Here is a 12,506-nt window from a genome sequence, read left to right on the forward strand (position 1 = left end):
CAGAACCTGACCCACTGTATTATCTGTGCAAGTCAGATCTGGTTTTATATCACAATACTTTCTCCTAAGCTTTCCTCTCTGCAGGACAACTTCAGTTTGCATAATTTCACGTTTATACAAAGCTTTCAGTAAGAAAAGACTGCATTAGATCACTGATCATCTTTATCTCTTACCTTTTTCAGCTTTGAGGTGCCACTGTGGCCTCTGATTGCTGCCAGCAGGGCTGAGCGCTCATTCTCCGGCTCAGCATACAAAGGTTTCTTGTGGCTTCCATTCAATGCACTGTCTGAAATCTAGAATATAAAACCAATAAACTTATTAGATATTTACTTAGAGACAGTTTGGAAACACTACCAAAAGCATTTTTAGTGCTTGTACCAGTGCTTGCATTCACAAACTACGAAGACTGATCAGTCTGTCTTCTTTCAGGCCTGCTTTTACAACCCTTACTCACCCTGACTGGTAAGGACAGACGCAGATTCCAGTTAGCAATGTTGTATGTACAGATGCAGGCTCATATCCCTTGAGCATTAGTGACAAATTAGTATCACCAAATTAACACAAAATGTATTTTTCTTTCCTTTACAGATATTTACAAGTTTTCTCTACATAGTATGTTCCTATTTTTAGATAACATAAGAGAAATGTGTGTTAGGCTCTTCAGCTAACCTCAATTATCTCTCCTTTAAGCTGTATCTTTGCACCCTCTGCCTCTCCTAGCTAGTGCAGCTGCAATAGCACTGCCTAACATATAGGACATGCAGCATAACCAGTGGCTTGGTGTGCATTTTGCCATGGTTAAATTTTTCAAATGCTATGTGTAGTCCAGCGCACCAGCAGCTGGACCAATTATAAAACAGCTGGTGTCAGAATATAGGCTTCTGTGGGCTGCACAGGCTGAATGAAGCCTCCACTTTACCTTTCTGAGTTTCTCCTTCCCCCCTCCTGTTTGGATGGCTTCCATCAGGGCACTGTGCAGGGACGTATCTTTTGGGATTGGTTTCTGGACAACTGGTTTGAACTTCTTCTTTGGTCCAAAGATGTTGGTCTGGACATCTGGACATTGGTTGTCCAGCTCACTGATAGCATTAGTAACCAAACCGTCGTGTTTGTCCTCCCGTTCTGACTCCGTGTGATTCTTTGCGGTTGCACAATTTAACTCAGGTGATGCTTTAAAACAACTAGCTTGTACACTTTTAGCTGGAGGCCATTTACTTGCTCGCAAAGATGAGCTGGAAAAGGGTGGGACAACCTGGAGATCAGGAGACTTGAGAGATGGTGCCGAATTACTGTGGTTCAAAGTCTCGTATTTCTGGTCAAATAAAAGATGTGTCTTTTTCTCTACTATACTTTGTTTGCTGTTCAAATTGTGATCATCTTCTGCAGTGTTGTTATCCTTTGAAGAGGATTTAGTAAGTGGGACACTGGCATTCTTTTTATAGAAACTAGGAGGAGTTGCTTGATTTGGTGCCCTGATGTTAACTATTTTGTTTTCCACTCCAGAATTATCACCAGGTGTAAACCTGTGGGATGCTTTTAAACTAGAAGTAAAAATATTTGAAGGTGGTTCTCTTGTTTCTGCTGAATCTGTTTCCATAGGGCTGCATTTGGCCACAATAACACACCTCTTTGGGAAAAGTTCTCCTTCAGTTTTAACCTCTCCTGCCCCATGCTGATCTTCTTTCTCATGATATTCTGTGGAGTCAGACTTAAAGGTAGGTAGGTTGATGTGTTTTGCAATGGCAGAGGCAACGTATTGACTTGAAGTTCTCCTATGCGGCTTTAGAAACGGAAGCTCTACCTTGTCCTTATTAATGGTTGGGGCCATTAATGGTTTTACCTGAGACTGTGTGACTGGGAGAGGTGTTTTGGTCTTTTCATTCTCAAACTGTTTTTCAGCTACCTGGGAAGTAACAGTTTGTGGTGCTACAGGTTTTGGTGCTACAAGACAGACAGGTTTGTGTTCCTGTTTTATAGTAAAGGATTTAGAGTTTGTGGTGACTGCTGACCTTTTAAGGAGATGCTCAGCAGAGTCATCACTTTGCTTGTCCATAGAACTTGACCTCCAGAATGCCTTTACTTTCCCAATAGGAATTTCCTCACTTTCACCAGTACCGAAAGTAGTAGTATCTGACATGTTCTTAGGGCCACTAGCATTTGGGCTTATAAGATTGCCTAGTTCGTCTATTTTAATGGCACCAGTGGAAAGAGAAACTCCTCTATCAAAATGCTTTATTTCAGGTTTGGGAGGAACAATTTTAAAGGTCGTCAAACCCATTTTAGGTTCGTAATTTGTTCCTGAATTCTGGGTGCGATGACACCATATTGGTGTTGAAGGGATTTCTTCTACTTTCTCTTCATATTTTTTTGCCAGTGGCTGCTTGATTTCTATTTCTGATTTACTTTTTTTCAGAGGTCTTTCCCTGTTACTACATTCCTTAAATGGATTTTTTTTCTCTTTTGCTGTACTGATTTCGTTTGTGGCCTTGGAGTGAGATGGAATCAGCTTAGATTTATATTCCTCAGACTTCACGTTATGTTTAGGAGGGGGGTCTAGTCTTGAGTTCTTTTCACTTCTTTTTTCAAAGGAAGACGTGAGAGATTCAAACATATCTCTCCTCTGTTCCACAGGCAAGTGATCAAATTCATTTTCAGAAGGTTGCCCGTGTATTAAGTCCTTGGATATACACACAGATCTACCACCTATATGCCCCTTATCAAAGGAACCTGCGTTGTTGTTTTTATTTGTCAAGTTCCCTATATTAACAGAGTCAGCTGAAGCATTTTCTGAACCCCTTGTCTCTTGATCTCCAGCAGACCTAGGGAAGTTAACTTCCGCATCATCATCTATGACTGTTACTGGAACAGAAAAGGTAACATCTTGGGCAACCTCCGCTTTTCTTGTATGCGGGCTCAACACTTCAGTAATATAGTCGGAGTCAGAGTTGCTTGTGTCATCCACTGCTGCAAAATACACACACAAAAGTACATGCAGGTAATATTTAGGCAATATCACTTTAAACTACACAAACAGCTAATGCAAACTAATCCAGATCAGATATTTGAGTTCCAGTAAAACTAATAGGAATACACACACACACGTACACACGCCTGTATTACACAAAGAAGAAAGATCTGGGTCCTTCTGCTGTCTGGTTGCTGATTAGGATCAGGCAAATATTCCTCGGTCCTCCTGCTTCAGCCAGTGGGAAACATACAAATGCAGCTGAAAGCAGAATTTAATCTATTGTTCATACCTTATCTTTGACTAACTTCTCCCAGTGATAAACATTTCACCACATGACTCCAAAGGAGAAACATTTCTGAGAAAGAGCAAGCAGCTCCAAATTATGTTTCCCAGAGCTGGTCAGTAATAACAACCCAGCTGAAGGATTTCCTCGAGCAAGCACACAAAGAAACAGAACTTGTATTTTTCCCTGCATTCTTTTCACCCTTCGTTACCAACGACCTCAGAAGCTTCACTGTGCAGGAAGCTTAACTCCTCTCTCAAATTTGCTGGTAAAAATTGAGGGTTATGAGATAAAATGTGAAGAAATTGCAATGTTAAGAGTACTCAGAGAAATTAGAAGCAAGTCCACTGTAAAAGTACTAAAACAAAGATGTTTAAAAAAGTATTCAACATCAGTCAGTGACAAATAGTGAAGCGTTGCCATTAACACTAGGCAAGAGAGAAGAACGATACTGCTTTGTGATGACTTCTCTTTCCACTGTTCTGGTCAGTATTTTCAATTTTAAAGTTAAAAGTACAAAGCAGCTAATGCAGAGGAGGCACTGGGTACAAAACCCCTTTCTCCACTTCATTAGGACAAAATACAAACCAGAAGCATTATTCATAAAACGTAGTGAAGTTTCATGGAGGTCAATGGAAGTGTACCAAATTTGGCCCATAAAACATTCCCATAAACTGCTCTTCATTTCATTCTGGCAGCAGGCATTGAAATATAACGACGGTCTGATACAGCAGCCCCCTAAACACCCACTACAAGCGTATAAAGGGTGGCTTGCTCCAGACGCAAGGTGAAAGCAATCTCTGTGGGGAGCCCACCTTCTGCCTCCGAGCCAAGAGCTGTTCCCAGCAACGTTAGTGAGAAACGGGCGGATGTCTCAGAGCACGGTCCACCTCGGTACCTCCCAGTTACGCCCAGCTCCTTTGCACTTTGGAGGTAACCCACTCCCCTACCTTCCAAATCTTCATCCAGGTCAGCCAGCGTCTGCTGCAGTTGAGCAGCAATGAACGCGTCCTCACTGTCGTGCTTAGCAGAAGGACTTTCTTCATCTCTACTGCTAATTGAAAGAGCAAAAAATAGGAAGAAAATATTAGGTCTCTGCTTTTGCCGTATGGTGCTGCTCTGAAATACGCTCTCACTTCAGCTCCTTTAGTCCCACCGGGGCAGCGCTAGAGGCACGTGCCACACGGTCGCAGCCATATCTCAGAGGGATCTCTGCGGTGCCGAGCACACTCAGTGCACTGGTAATCAAAAGATTAGGATTAATAAACCCTGCCATGAAGAGATGGCCTGGTCTCACAGTGCAGCAAATATTTCAGCCAGGCTGCCGCAAAGCACTGTGCGCCAAGGCAAAGAGTTCACGTATCCAGCAAATTTTAAAGCGGACCGCTGCCCATCCAGCATGTACTCTGCCAATAAATCCGCACCTTCGTTAAATAAAAACTGCCTAGCAATGAAAAACAAAAGCAACTATGGACTGTTTGATCATTACTCTTCTTCCTGGAGGGAGGGAAGGGAGAAGGAAAGAAACTAATCTCTCAGGAGCGGTTTCTAATGAAATGTATTGGGGGCCTGATTTTGGCAGGAAGTAGCTCTATAATTTTCAGTGAAGTTGTACAACGATCTAAAACATGTCTCAAATCAGAATGAGTGCCAAGGGTTTTCTTGGCTTATTAAAAGAAAAAAACTCTGATGAAACTAAGAAAAAAAACTAACAAAAAAGAACTAAAATTAAAAAAGTACACACGACAACCTGCTTTACAACAGACCTTCTATTTCTTAGGAAGAAAGATCTCAACCAGTAATATTTTTCTACCAAAATCAAAAAGCCAGGATTTCATGTTGGGAGACTAACTTTTTCCAGTTACTTGTTCCTCACCGGCAGTCAAAACATTTTCATTTGTGACTCTGCATCTAAGTTTTGCCCTTGTGATTAGGCTATTGACAATATAATTTTCCATTCTAACCACACCTAAACCAACTCTGATCAGGCAAAGCAGCTTTGCCCTTTTCAAGATCAAGTCCTTCATCTCACAGATCAAGAGATGACTTTTTTTTGGTAGTATCCTGAACACTCACTGCAAAATACTGTTTTGCTGCTGCCCTTTGAGATAGCCATCTGAATCAAAATTCAGGGATGTTTCCTGGTATTGGCTTAAATAACCTCTGTCATCGTAGTTTCCTCTTCTGCTATTTTATTGTTATATATTTTTTTCTTGCTTATAGTAGGAGTAGCTGAAATCACTTTTATACTTAAAAGAACAAATGCACTCTCAGAGTCTGCTGCTTCCTCTACTCGCAGCTAACTCCCTTGAACTTAAAAAGGTGAGTTCATATATGCTGGGTCAACAAAAACAGTAAACCACACCTGCAAGGACATCTTCCAAAACTGGGAAGGCACAAATCAGCTAACGTCTCCATAAGAGGCAACAGGTGCTGTAGGACTCTAATCCCACTGTACCCTAAAGGATACACACACAGTACCCTAAAGGATACACACACCTACACACACCCCAATGAGATCACTCATCTGAAAAAACTAACAAGACAATTTAAGCTTACTGCAGCATTGGGACTGGTGCAGAAGTCTGGCAAACAAAACACCCAACTTGAAGGTGGTAGAAAAGAATCAATCCAACTTTATCTTGTTTCTGTAGTGCAAAGTTTTATAAAATTAATAAAAAGAAATACTGGTATTCCTATGAGTGCATTTTAAAACAATTTATTCCAAAACTCAAAAGTGTTTTTGAGAAAAAAAATCATTCCAGTGGCACACCAGCTATCCAGTGTGGAAGGCAAATACTTCGTTCTGCTTTGCAAAGATGGTCTGGGGAGGATTGTTGTCCACAGCTGGAAGTAGAGTATGAATGTGCAGTGAAACTCATTCTCCAAGCTGCTGTGCAGGAGGTGCTTTAGGCTATGGTGCTTGAATGATACTTGAGAAAATCTTGGAAGAAAAATGTGTAAGCCTGTACTTATCAGAGGATGAGACTGAAGTTCATGAAGGCCCTGCCAGCTCAACATCTTTTTGGTACCTCACTGTATATTTTTATTTATTGCACCAGTGCTTTACAACGCAGCCAAACTCCGTATTACTTGGCTTGTCAGAGTTGGGCTTTCTCCAGGACGCAATGAACCCTATGGGCTTGAGAATTTTAGGGGCATTGTAGAACAGGGATTCCTGGGTCCAAACACATAGATAGATATCAATCTATCTACTCTGACCAACTCTTTCCTCCCTGAAATCAGTGGAAATCTTTCAATGATTCCTTATATGAAAATGATCTTCTCTTTGATGGGTGCAGCAGCCAGCAGAGGTTTCTTTTATTATCCTCTATGCAGGAATGCAGTGACTATACATAATTTGCTTCTCAGTCTCTGCTTCAATCTCCTTATCTAGACAACTGGGATAATAATATCCAGTTCACAGAAGTTTTCTGCGGGAAAGAGAACAATGCAGTCAAAATGAAAGGATTCTTATTTTTCTCTTACATGGGGAGCTTCAGAAAAAGCAGAACTTTTCTTGTGCATTTCCAAATCCCTAAAAGAGTTATTACTCACTTCATCTCCAAACTCACCTGAAAAAAAAGCCAGTAGGTATATATTAGCCATAGAGCTCTTCCTGAAATCCTTAGCATCAAGATTTTAAAATATACAGTGATACATGTTTTGTGAGGCAAAAGACTGGTAGTTTCCAGTAGCTCCCATGGTATACAAATATGCCTAAGAAGAGTCTTTCACACAACATTGTTTGGAAAAGGAAAACAAAAAGGCCTCTAATTTTTTTTTCAAAGCCTTCTTCCCTTCTGACCCTATACACTTTTCTTTTGTTGACAGCTCTGTTTTGGCCAGAATCCAAGAAAAATACAAGACTTATTCTGATACCACATTTTACATTCTGGATAAACATTACCAGTGGCATTTTCTCACACACAGTTTTTTTTAACTCGAGGAAGAACCTGATAACCTTTAGGCTGCTTTTCTCGTAAAATGCAAGGCGCTAAAAATAAAGCGCTGGGCAGCGCTGAGCACAAGCTCGAAATGGCCAACGCGCATGGCTCCTGGGAGCCTGCTCACTTACTACTGATGCAGATGAGCTGAGATTTGTGCAAGAGCACAGAACTGAGCAGAGCAGCTACTAAACTGAACTACTGCCTTCAGTGCTCCACTGAGCTCAGGCTTCAACACATAACTGCTCCTCTGCAGTCACTCACTCGGTTGGAGACAAAATGAAACTTAGAGCAGCATTTTGTCAAATGAGGGCCATGGGAGACAGCCATTTATGAGAAAGTTTATGTTCTAAGTAAGAGAGGAAAATTTCTGATGAACCTAGCTGGAAATCTGCATTAAAAAGAAATCAAAAGCCATTAAAAAGCTATCAGATTCATGATCAGAGAAGCTGCCATTTGTTTATATTTCAAGTAGTTTTGCAAATGCTCACACTGACCCAAGCCTCTTTGGAAGAAAGCACATTTTCCAAGAGTTCTGGAAAGCCTTGCGCATAGTGCCAGAGATAGAGAACCTAATGCCCACCGTAACTGAGGAAACAGTGCAGAGCTATGTAAACTGCAGTGAAGGGACTGAGGAAGAGATTCAGGTGCCTACACTCAGGGTCATCTGAAACACTGAAGGTATTCAAGACACCTGTAGGGGGCTGGCAGATGTACTACAGAACATATCGGGGATCCGGGTCCTTCCACAGTGGCCACAGGCAAGATGAAATGGCAGGAGACCTCTCTTCTAAGTTAACTGTGTCTTCTAGAGTCTCATGTTTGCTATATCAAAAATCTTGAGAACAGGATTGCTGCGCATTTGCTCTTAGCTATGGGGGGGCAGACAGAGCTGTTGTGCCCAGCATGAAAGGCTGATACTATTGTCAGCATGGATGGGGCTTTGGAGCACCTTTGGAGCTCCTTTCCCAGCTTTGATGGCGCTCGCAGTCTGGCACTAGGAAAGCCTCCCGTGTGTACCCAAACTCCTCCTCTGCAAAACAGATCCATATTATTCTCCTCTTGCCTAAGTGCTGGACAGAGAAATGCTTCTCATTAGTGTTATCACAGTGTGGGGGGGAAGAAAAACAGACAGATGCTGAATGTATCTAAATTCAAGAAAATATGTCTGAAAGTTCACCCTTCTTGAATAAGGCGTTCTATTCAGCCAGGTCACAAAGACGACATCAAGTAATCTCACAGATTTGTTTTTGATCAATGTAGCAAAGTACTCTTCAAAAGTGGACGTAACTATTTTTCGTAATAGTCAATAATTTACAAAACCTTAGGGACCACTTCTCCAACCCTTTAGTTTTTTAGGCTAGATGACTTCCCTTCCCTTCCCCCTCTCCTTCTGTCCCCTCTCTTCTCTTCTCTTTCTTCTCTGCTCTGTTCTCTTTTCTTCTCTGTTTTCTATAATGGCTGCAGAAGAACAGCTAGTTTAAGTGACAGCACCTGAGCTATGACTTGATCAATGAGAGCTGCTGCTGCCTCCTGTGAACTTTATTCTTAAGTTTTAATGTGCTAGCTTCATATGACCAAAGCCCATTAAAATGCCATATTGTAGACTGTTAATGTCCTGGAAAGAACATCCCACACAGGACTGGTTAGATAACAAAGTCTTGTCTTTGAAGTAAGATTTCTGCAAGTGGCAAGCAAGTAGAGAAAGGAAAAAGCAGAGAGTCACATTCTACCTGAAAGCCACATAACCTTGCTTTTTATGTCCTTGAATAAGCGACAAAAGAAAAAGCTGTACATTTTCGAGAGCAAGGTACAGATACCATTGCTACGCCAAGTTTTTTAGCTTAGGTTCTATTTTGAGTTCTGTTGGATAGCATCATACTTACCACGGTCTTTAGATTGCATTTATATCTGTGCTGAATAAAAATCATTACAGACTGAATTAATCTGTTTTCAAGTCCTGGAATACATAGGTCCTTCAGATTAATAGTGCTTTCAGATAAATACCACCTGATTAAAATACAAACTTGCAAACATTGATGAGGAGGAAAATGAAACGGTATTTCAGCAGCAGCTAAGTTTATGGTCCTTTTATATAGCTCCTCTGTGGTTACTGGTCAAAAACCTAAACGGAAAGCAAATGAAAATGCTTTTGCATATTTATAGCATTGCTTTGTGTTTTTGAGAGCCTTAATGCTAAAAATCTCTAAGCATGTTACATAGCAGGGTGATCTAAGCTTTTAGAGCCCTTAGACATATGTCAGTCTCAGGGTCCTCTCGTCGGCTCTGTAAGCTGCAGCTTACAATTTCTATTGGCCAGAAAAATGCCCCACTCTTCCTCCTCCACATATGGGGGGAAGCTTCACAACAGAAAAGGCAAGAGGCAAACAGGGTTGCCTCAGGGCCAGGAATAACCAATAAACTGGGCTAACATGAATCAACTTGAAATTCAGTGATATCACCTGTGCAAAATAACACTGCATGCTAAAAAAACCCAGTACAGTGCAGTTATAGAATTTCTCTTGGTTTACACAGGAAAATAAAAATAATAAAAAAAAAAGAGCAAGGATGAAAAATCTCTCTCTCCTGGAACCCAATGCTATACTTTTAGCAACTGAATCTGCTTCCTAATATGTAAAGTATTCTATAGTTCTAAAGCATAAGGTATTTTTCCCACGGATGAATTTGACAGAAAGGCTAATCTGGATTTTTGCTCTAATGTCTGTGAATATCTTTTACTTAACCATAATATCATCAGCATCTTCCCTCCAAGAACATCTGTCACCAAAAAAGTGCATGAAAATGTCCAGATTGTGAAGAGTTTTCTGGAATGAAGGGAAAGGAAAAGCCAGAGATAAGGAAGGAAATTATCAAATTTGTGTAAGAAACAGAGGCTTGCAGATCTGTCAGACATCTAGGTCCTAATTAAGCATTTTTTCATCCCTGCAGTTCTTCTCCTTGTTACTGTAATCCTTTTTCTTTCATCCTCCCCCTTAAAAGTACATTTCTATTTTCAATAAAGTAAAACACATCTCTTCAGCTAAAATAAAACTTGACCTATGTAGAAACAACAGAATAAATCCCATCTTTCCCAAAGATTGGGACGGTTAATTATACAGAATGTGTTTGTGCATATACATGCATATATACGTATATATAATACATTGTTATTTTTCTCTAGAGTTTTTCCTCTTTCCTTCCTATCTGCCTTCCTCCATGCAGTATTGTATTTTTCTTCCTGTGACCTGTTTCATCATTAAATTCCTCCAAATACCAAGTTCTCTTTCTCTCCGATCTTTCCTAAGTGGAATACAAAACCCTGCAACATTTGAACTTAAATGGACTTAGATATTAAGTAGAAAAAATCACCCACCTCTATCCTTTCAATAGCTTTTGTTTTAAAACTCACTCATCAAAAAAAGTAAAAGTTTATAACAAACAGCAAGTATTTCTCAAGTTGCTAACAAGAAAGATCCTTTTCCTTCCTCCTCACAATAGCTTTGGCTATCAGAATCAGAGTCACACGTAATAAATTCTGTCAAGAAAAAGAGAGAATATGAGATTCTCCCTACCTATATCGAGAGCATTAAGTGACTGAAGTAGGGCTCCCATCCTCCCCCTCGAAAGGTATTTTCTTTTTCCCACTCCAGTCACAATCTATAACGCTCTATTTATTTACCTTTGTAACTAGCATGTTCCTTTTACATTTAGAAATATTTTAATAGATTAAAGAAATTAAATGGAAGATATTTTATGACTTAAAATGTTTGTACTGCTCTGTGTGAGACTGACAGAATCATCTACTCTTAAGTCTCCTTCTAAAACCTTAAATTAGGTTGCTTATACCTTTTCCCTAGGTGGCAGTCCAAGCATGACAATTTTTATCATGATCCTCATTATTCTGTTATTTTTCTTGAGCCAAAACAGTCAAATGAATTCCAAGAACAGCATTTGGAGGAAATGGAGAGTTCCACTCTGAAACAGGAAGGGCTACAAAATGCTTAATCCTCTGCAAAAATGGATTGTGTGTGGTCTATCTGGTCACTGGACTGTCTTGACTCTGTGCCTCAACTCTCCTCTCTAAAATAGGACAACGCCACCTTTTCATCTCTCTTGAATACTGCAAGGAGAAATTCAAAGTCTGTATGGCACATGGATACTAGGGTGATGAGTAAGATGGAAAGACCAAGAGGAAATTAGGCAGTCCTGTCTCCAGAATGGAGTTTGAACTGAGAACAAACTGTGGTACACTTGCTCCATTAATTGAGCTCTGAAATCCAGAGAAAATAAACCAGAATGTGATCACGTAACTACCGACTTTATCATACTGCAGAAAGGGAGGGGAGAAAATTAAGGTTGCACAGGCAGCTTTAGTATTAATGTAACCTAACTTTGAGCACGTGACTTAGCATCCCTAGTGTTACTATTTGAGCAAAATTTTTAATGCGTAATTACTTATACAGCTCCAGACAGTAGGTGTGCATGATGCTTTATAAGCATATAAAACTGACTGATCCCTGCCCCAAGGAGCTTGCGTGATGACACCATACACGGGATGGGAAAGGAGGGGGTATGGGAGGACACGAATTGCAACAGTGTGAGATCATAAGATGTGTTTACTGCTACGTAAGCAACATTTCAGCTTCTCTGTGGTTTTCCTGTTACTCATTTAACACTATGTATTAAAATTTTTTGAACAGATACATAACACAAAGAAATCAGCTGTAAGGAAGGATATGAAGAAAGAGAACTGTGTTGAACAATGTTCAGTCAGCAGTTAATATTAAAACGTTCACAGTCAACCGTTGCATGTAGTCAATTATTCATAGGGTGGTAGCCCTTTGCACCTCCAGCTGCCATCAGGCTTCTGCTCTACCAGGCACTACACAAACTTAACCTGAGACATGACAGCTGTGTGCAGACTTACCGTGAAAACAGTAAGTAGCTGCAGAGGGTATCAGAGGCAGAAAGAGACAGAGGTGGTGTAATAGGTTAGAGGCAGAGGCAAGGGTAAGCCTACAGTCTTTTGATACTTGATTTGATGCTCTACGTGCTACCTGTCTCATATGCATATTTGGATTATGATCGCTTAAACAAAATATCCCAAAACAAAAGATGTAGAAGAGCGCACCTGCAAGTTGCTCCACGTGCTGGAAAACAAGACCCTGGTTGGAAACCCTTAGTATTGGGGACCTGCCTCTGTAAATCTGTTCTGTTTCTGTGCCTAGGGAACTCAGAGATTTAGACTCTGTTACTGTCATTTCTGCATGAGCGAAGCTACCGGTATGGGTAATTTCTGATCTGGTCA

The 12,506-nt window shown here is 40.5% G+C and overlaps 1 protein-coding gene across 7 annotated transcripts in view; it reads right to left on the reverse strand.

Annotated features, from left to right (window-relative positions):
• Positions 1 to 12,506, reverse strand: part of COBL (cordon-bleu WH2 repeat protein) — a 159,210-nt gene that overhangs the window by 8,710 nt on the left and 137,994 nt on the right. For 5 of the 7 annotated variants that reach the window (XM_062569625.1, XM_062569623.1, XM_062569624.1 and 2 more), the window contains 3 exons: positions 4,202 to 4,305; positions 920 to 2,964; positions 174 to 293 (listed from right to left, as the gene is read on the reverse strand). In XM_062569625.1, the coding sequence (XP_062425609.1) occupies positions 174 to 293; positions 920 to 2,964; positions 4,202 to 4,305 (2,269 nt within the window). Of the gene's footprint in view, positions 1 to 173; positions 294 to 919; positions 2,965 to 4,201; positions 4,306 to 6,657; positions 6,686 to 12,506 lie in introns of those variants that run through there. The other 2 variants (XM_062569622.1, XM_062569627.1) reach the window with 2 other exon arrangements.

The sequence above is a fragment of the Rhea pennata genome, chromosome 2, assembly GCF_028389875.1.
Source record: "Rhea pennata isolate bPtePen1 chromosome 2, bPtePen1.pri, whole genome shotgun sequence".
NCBI classification, from domain to species: domain Eukaryota; kingdom Metazoa; phylum Chordata; class Aves; order Rheiformes; family Rheidae; genus Rhea; species Rhea pennata.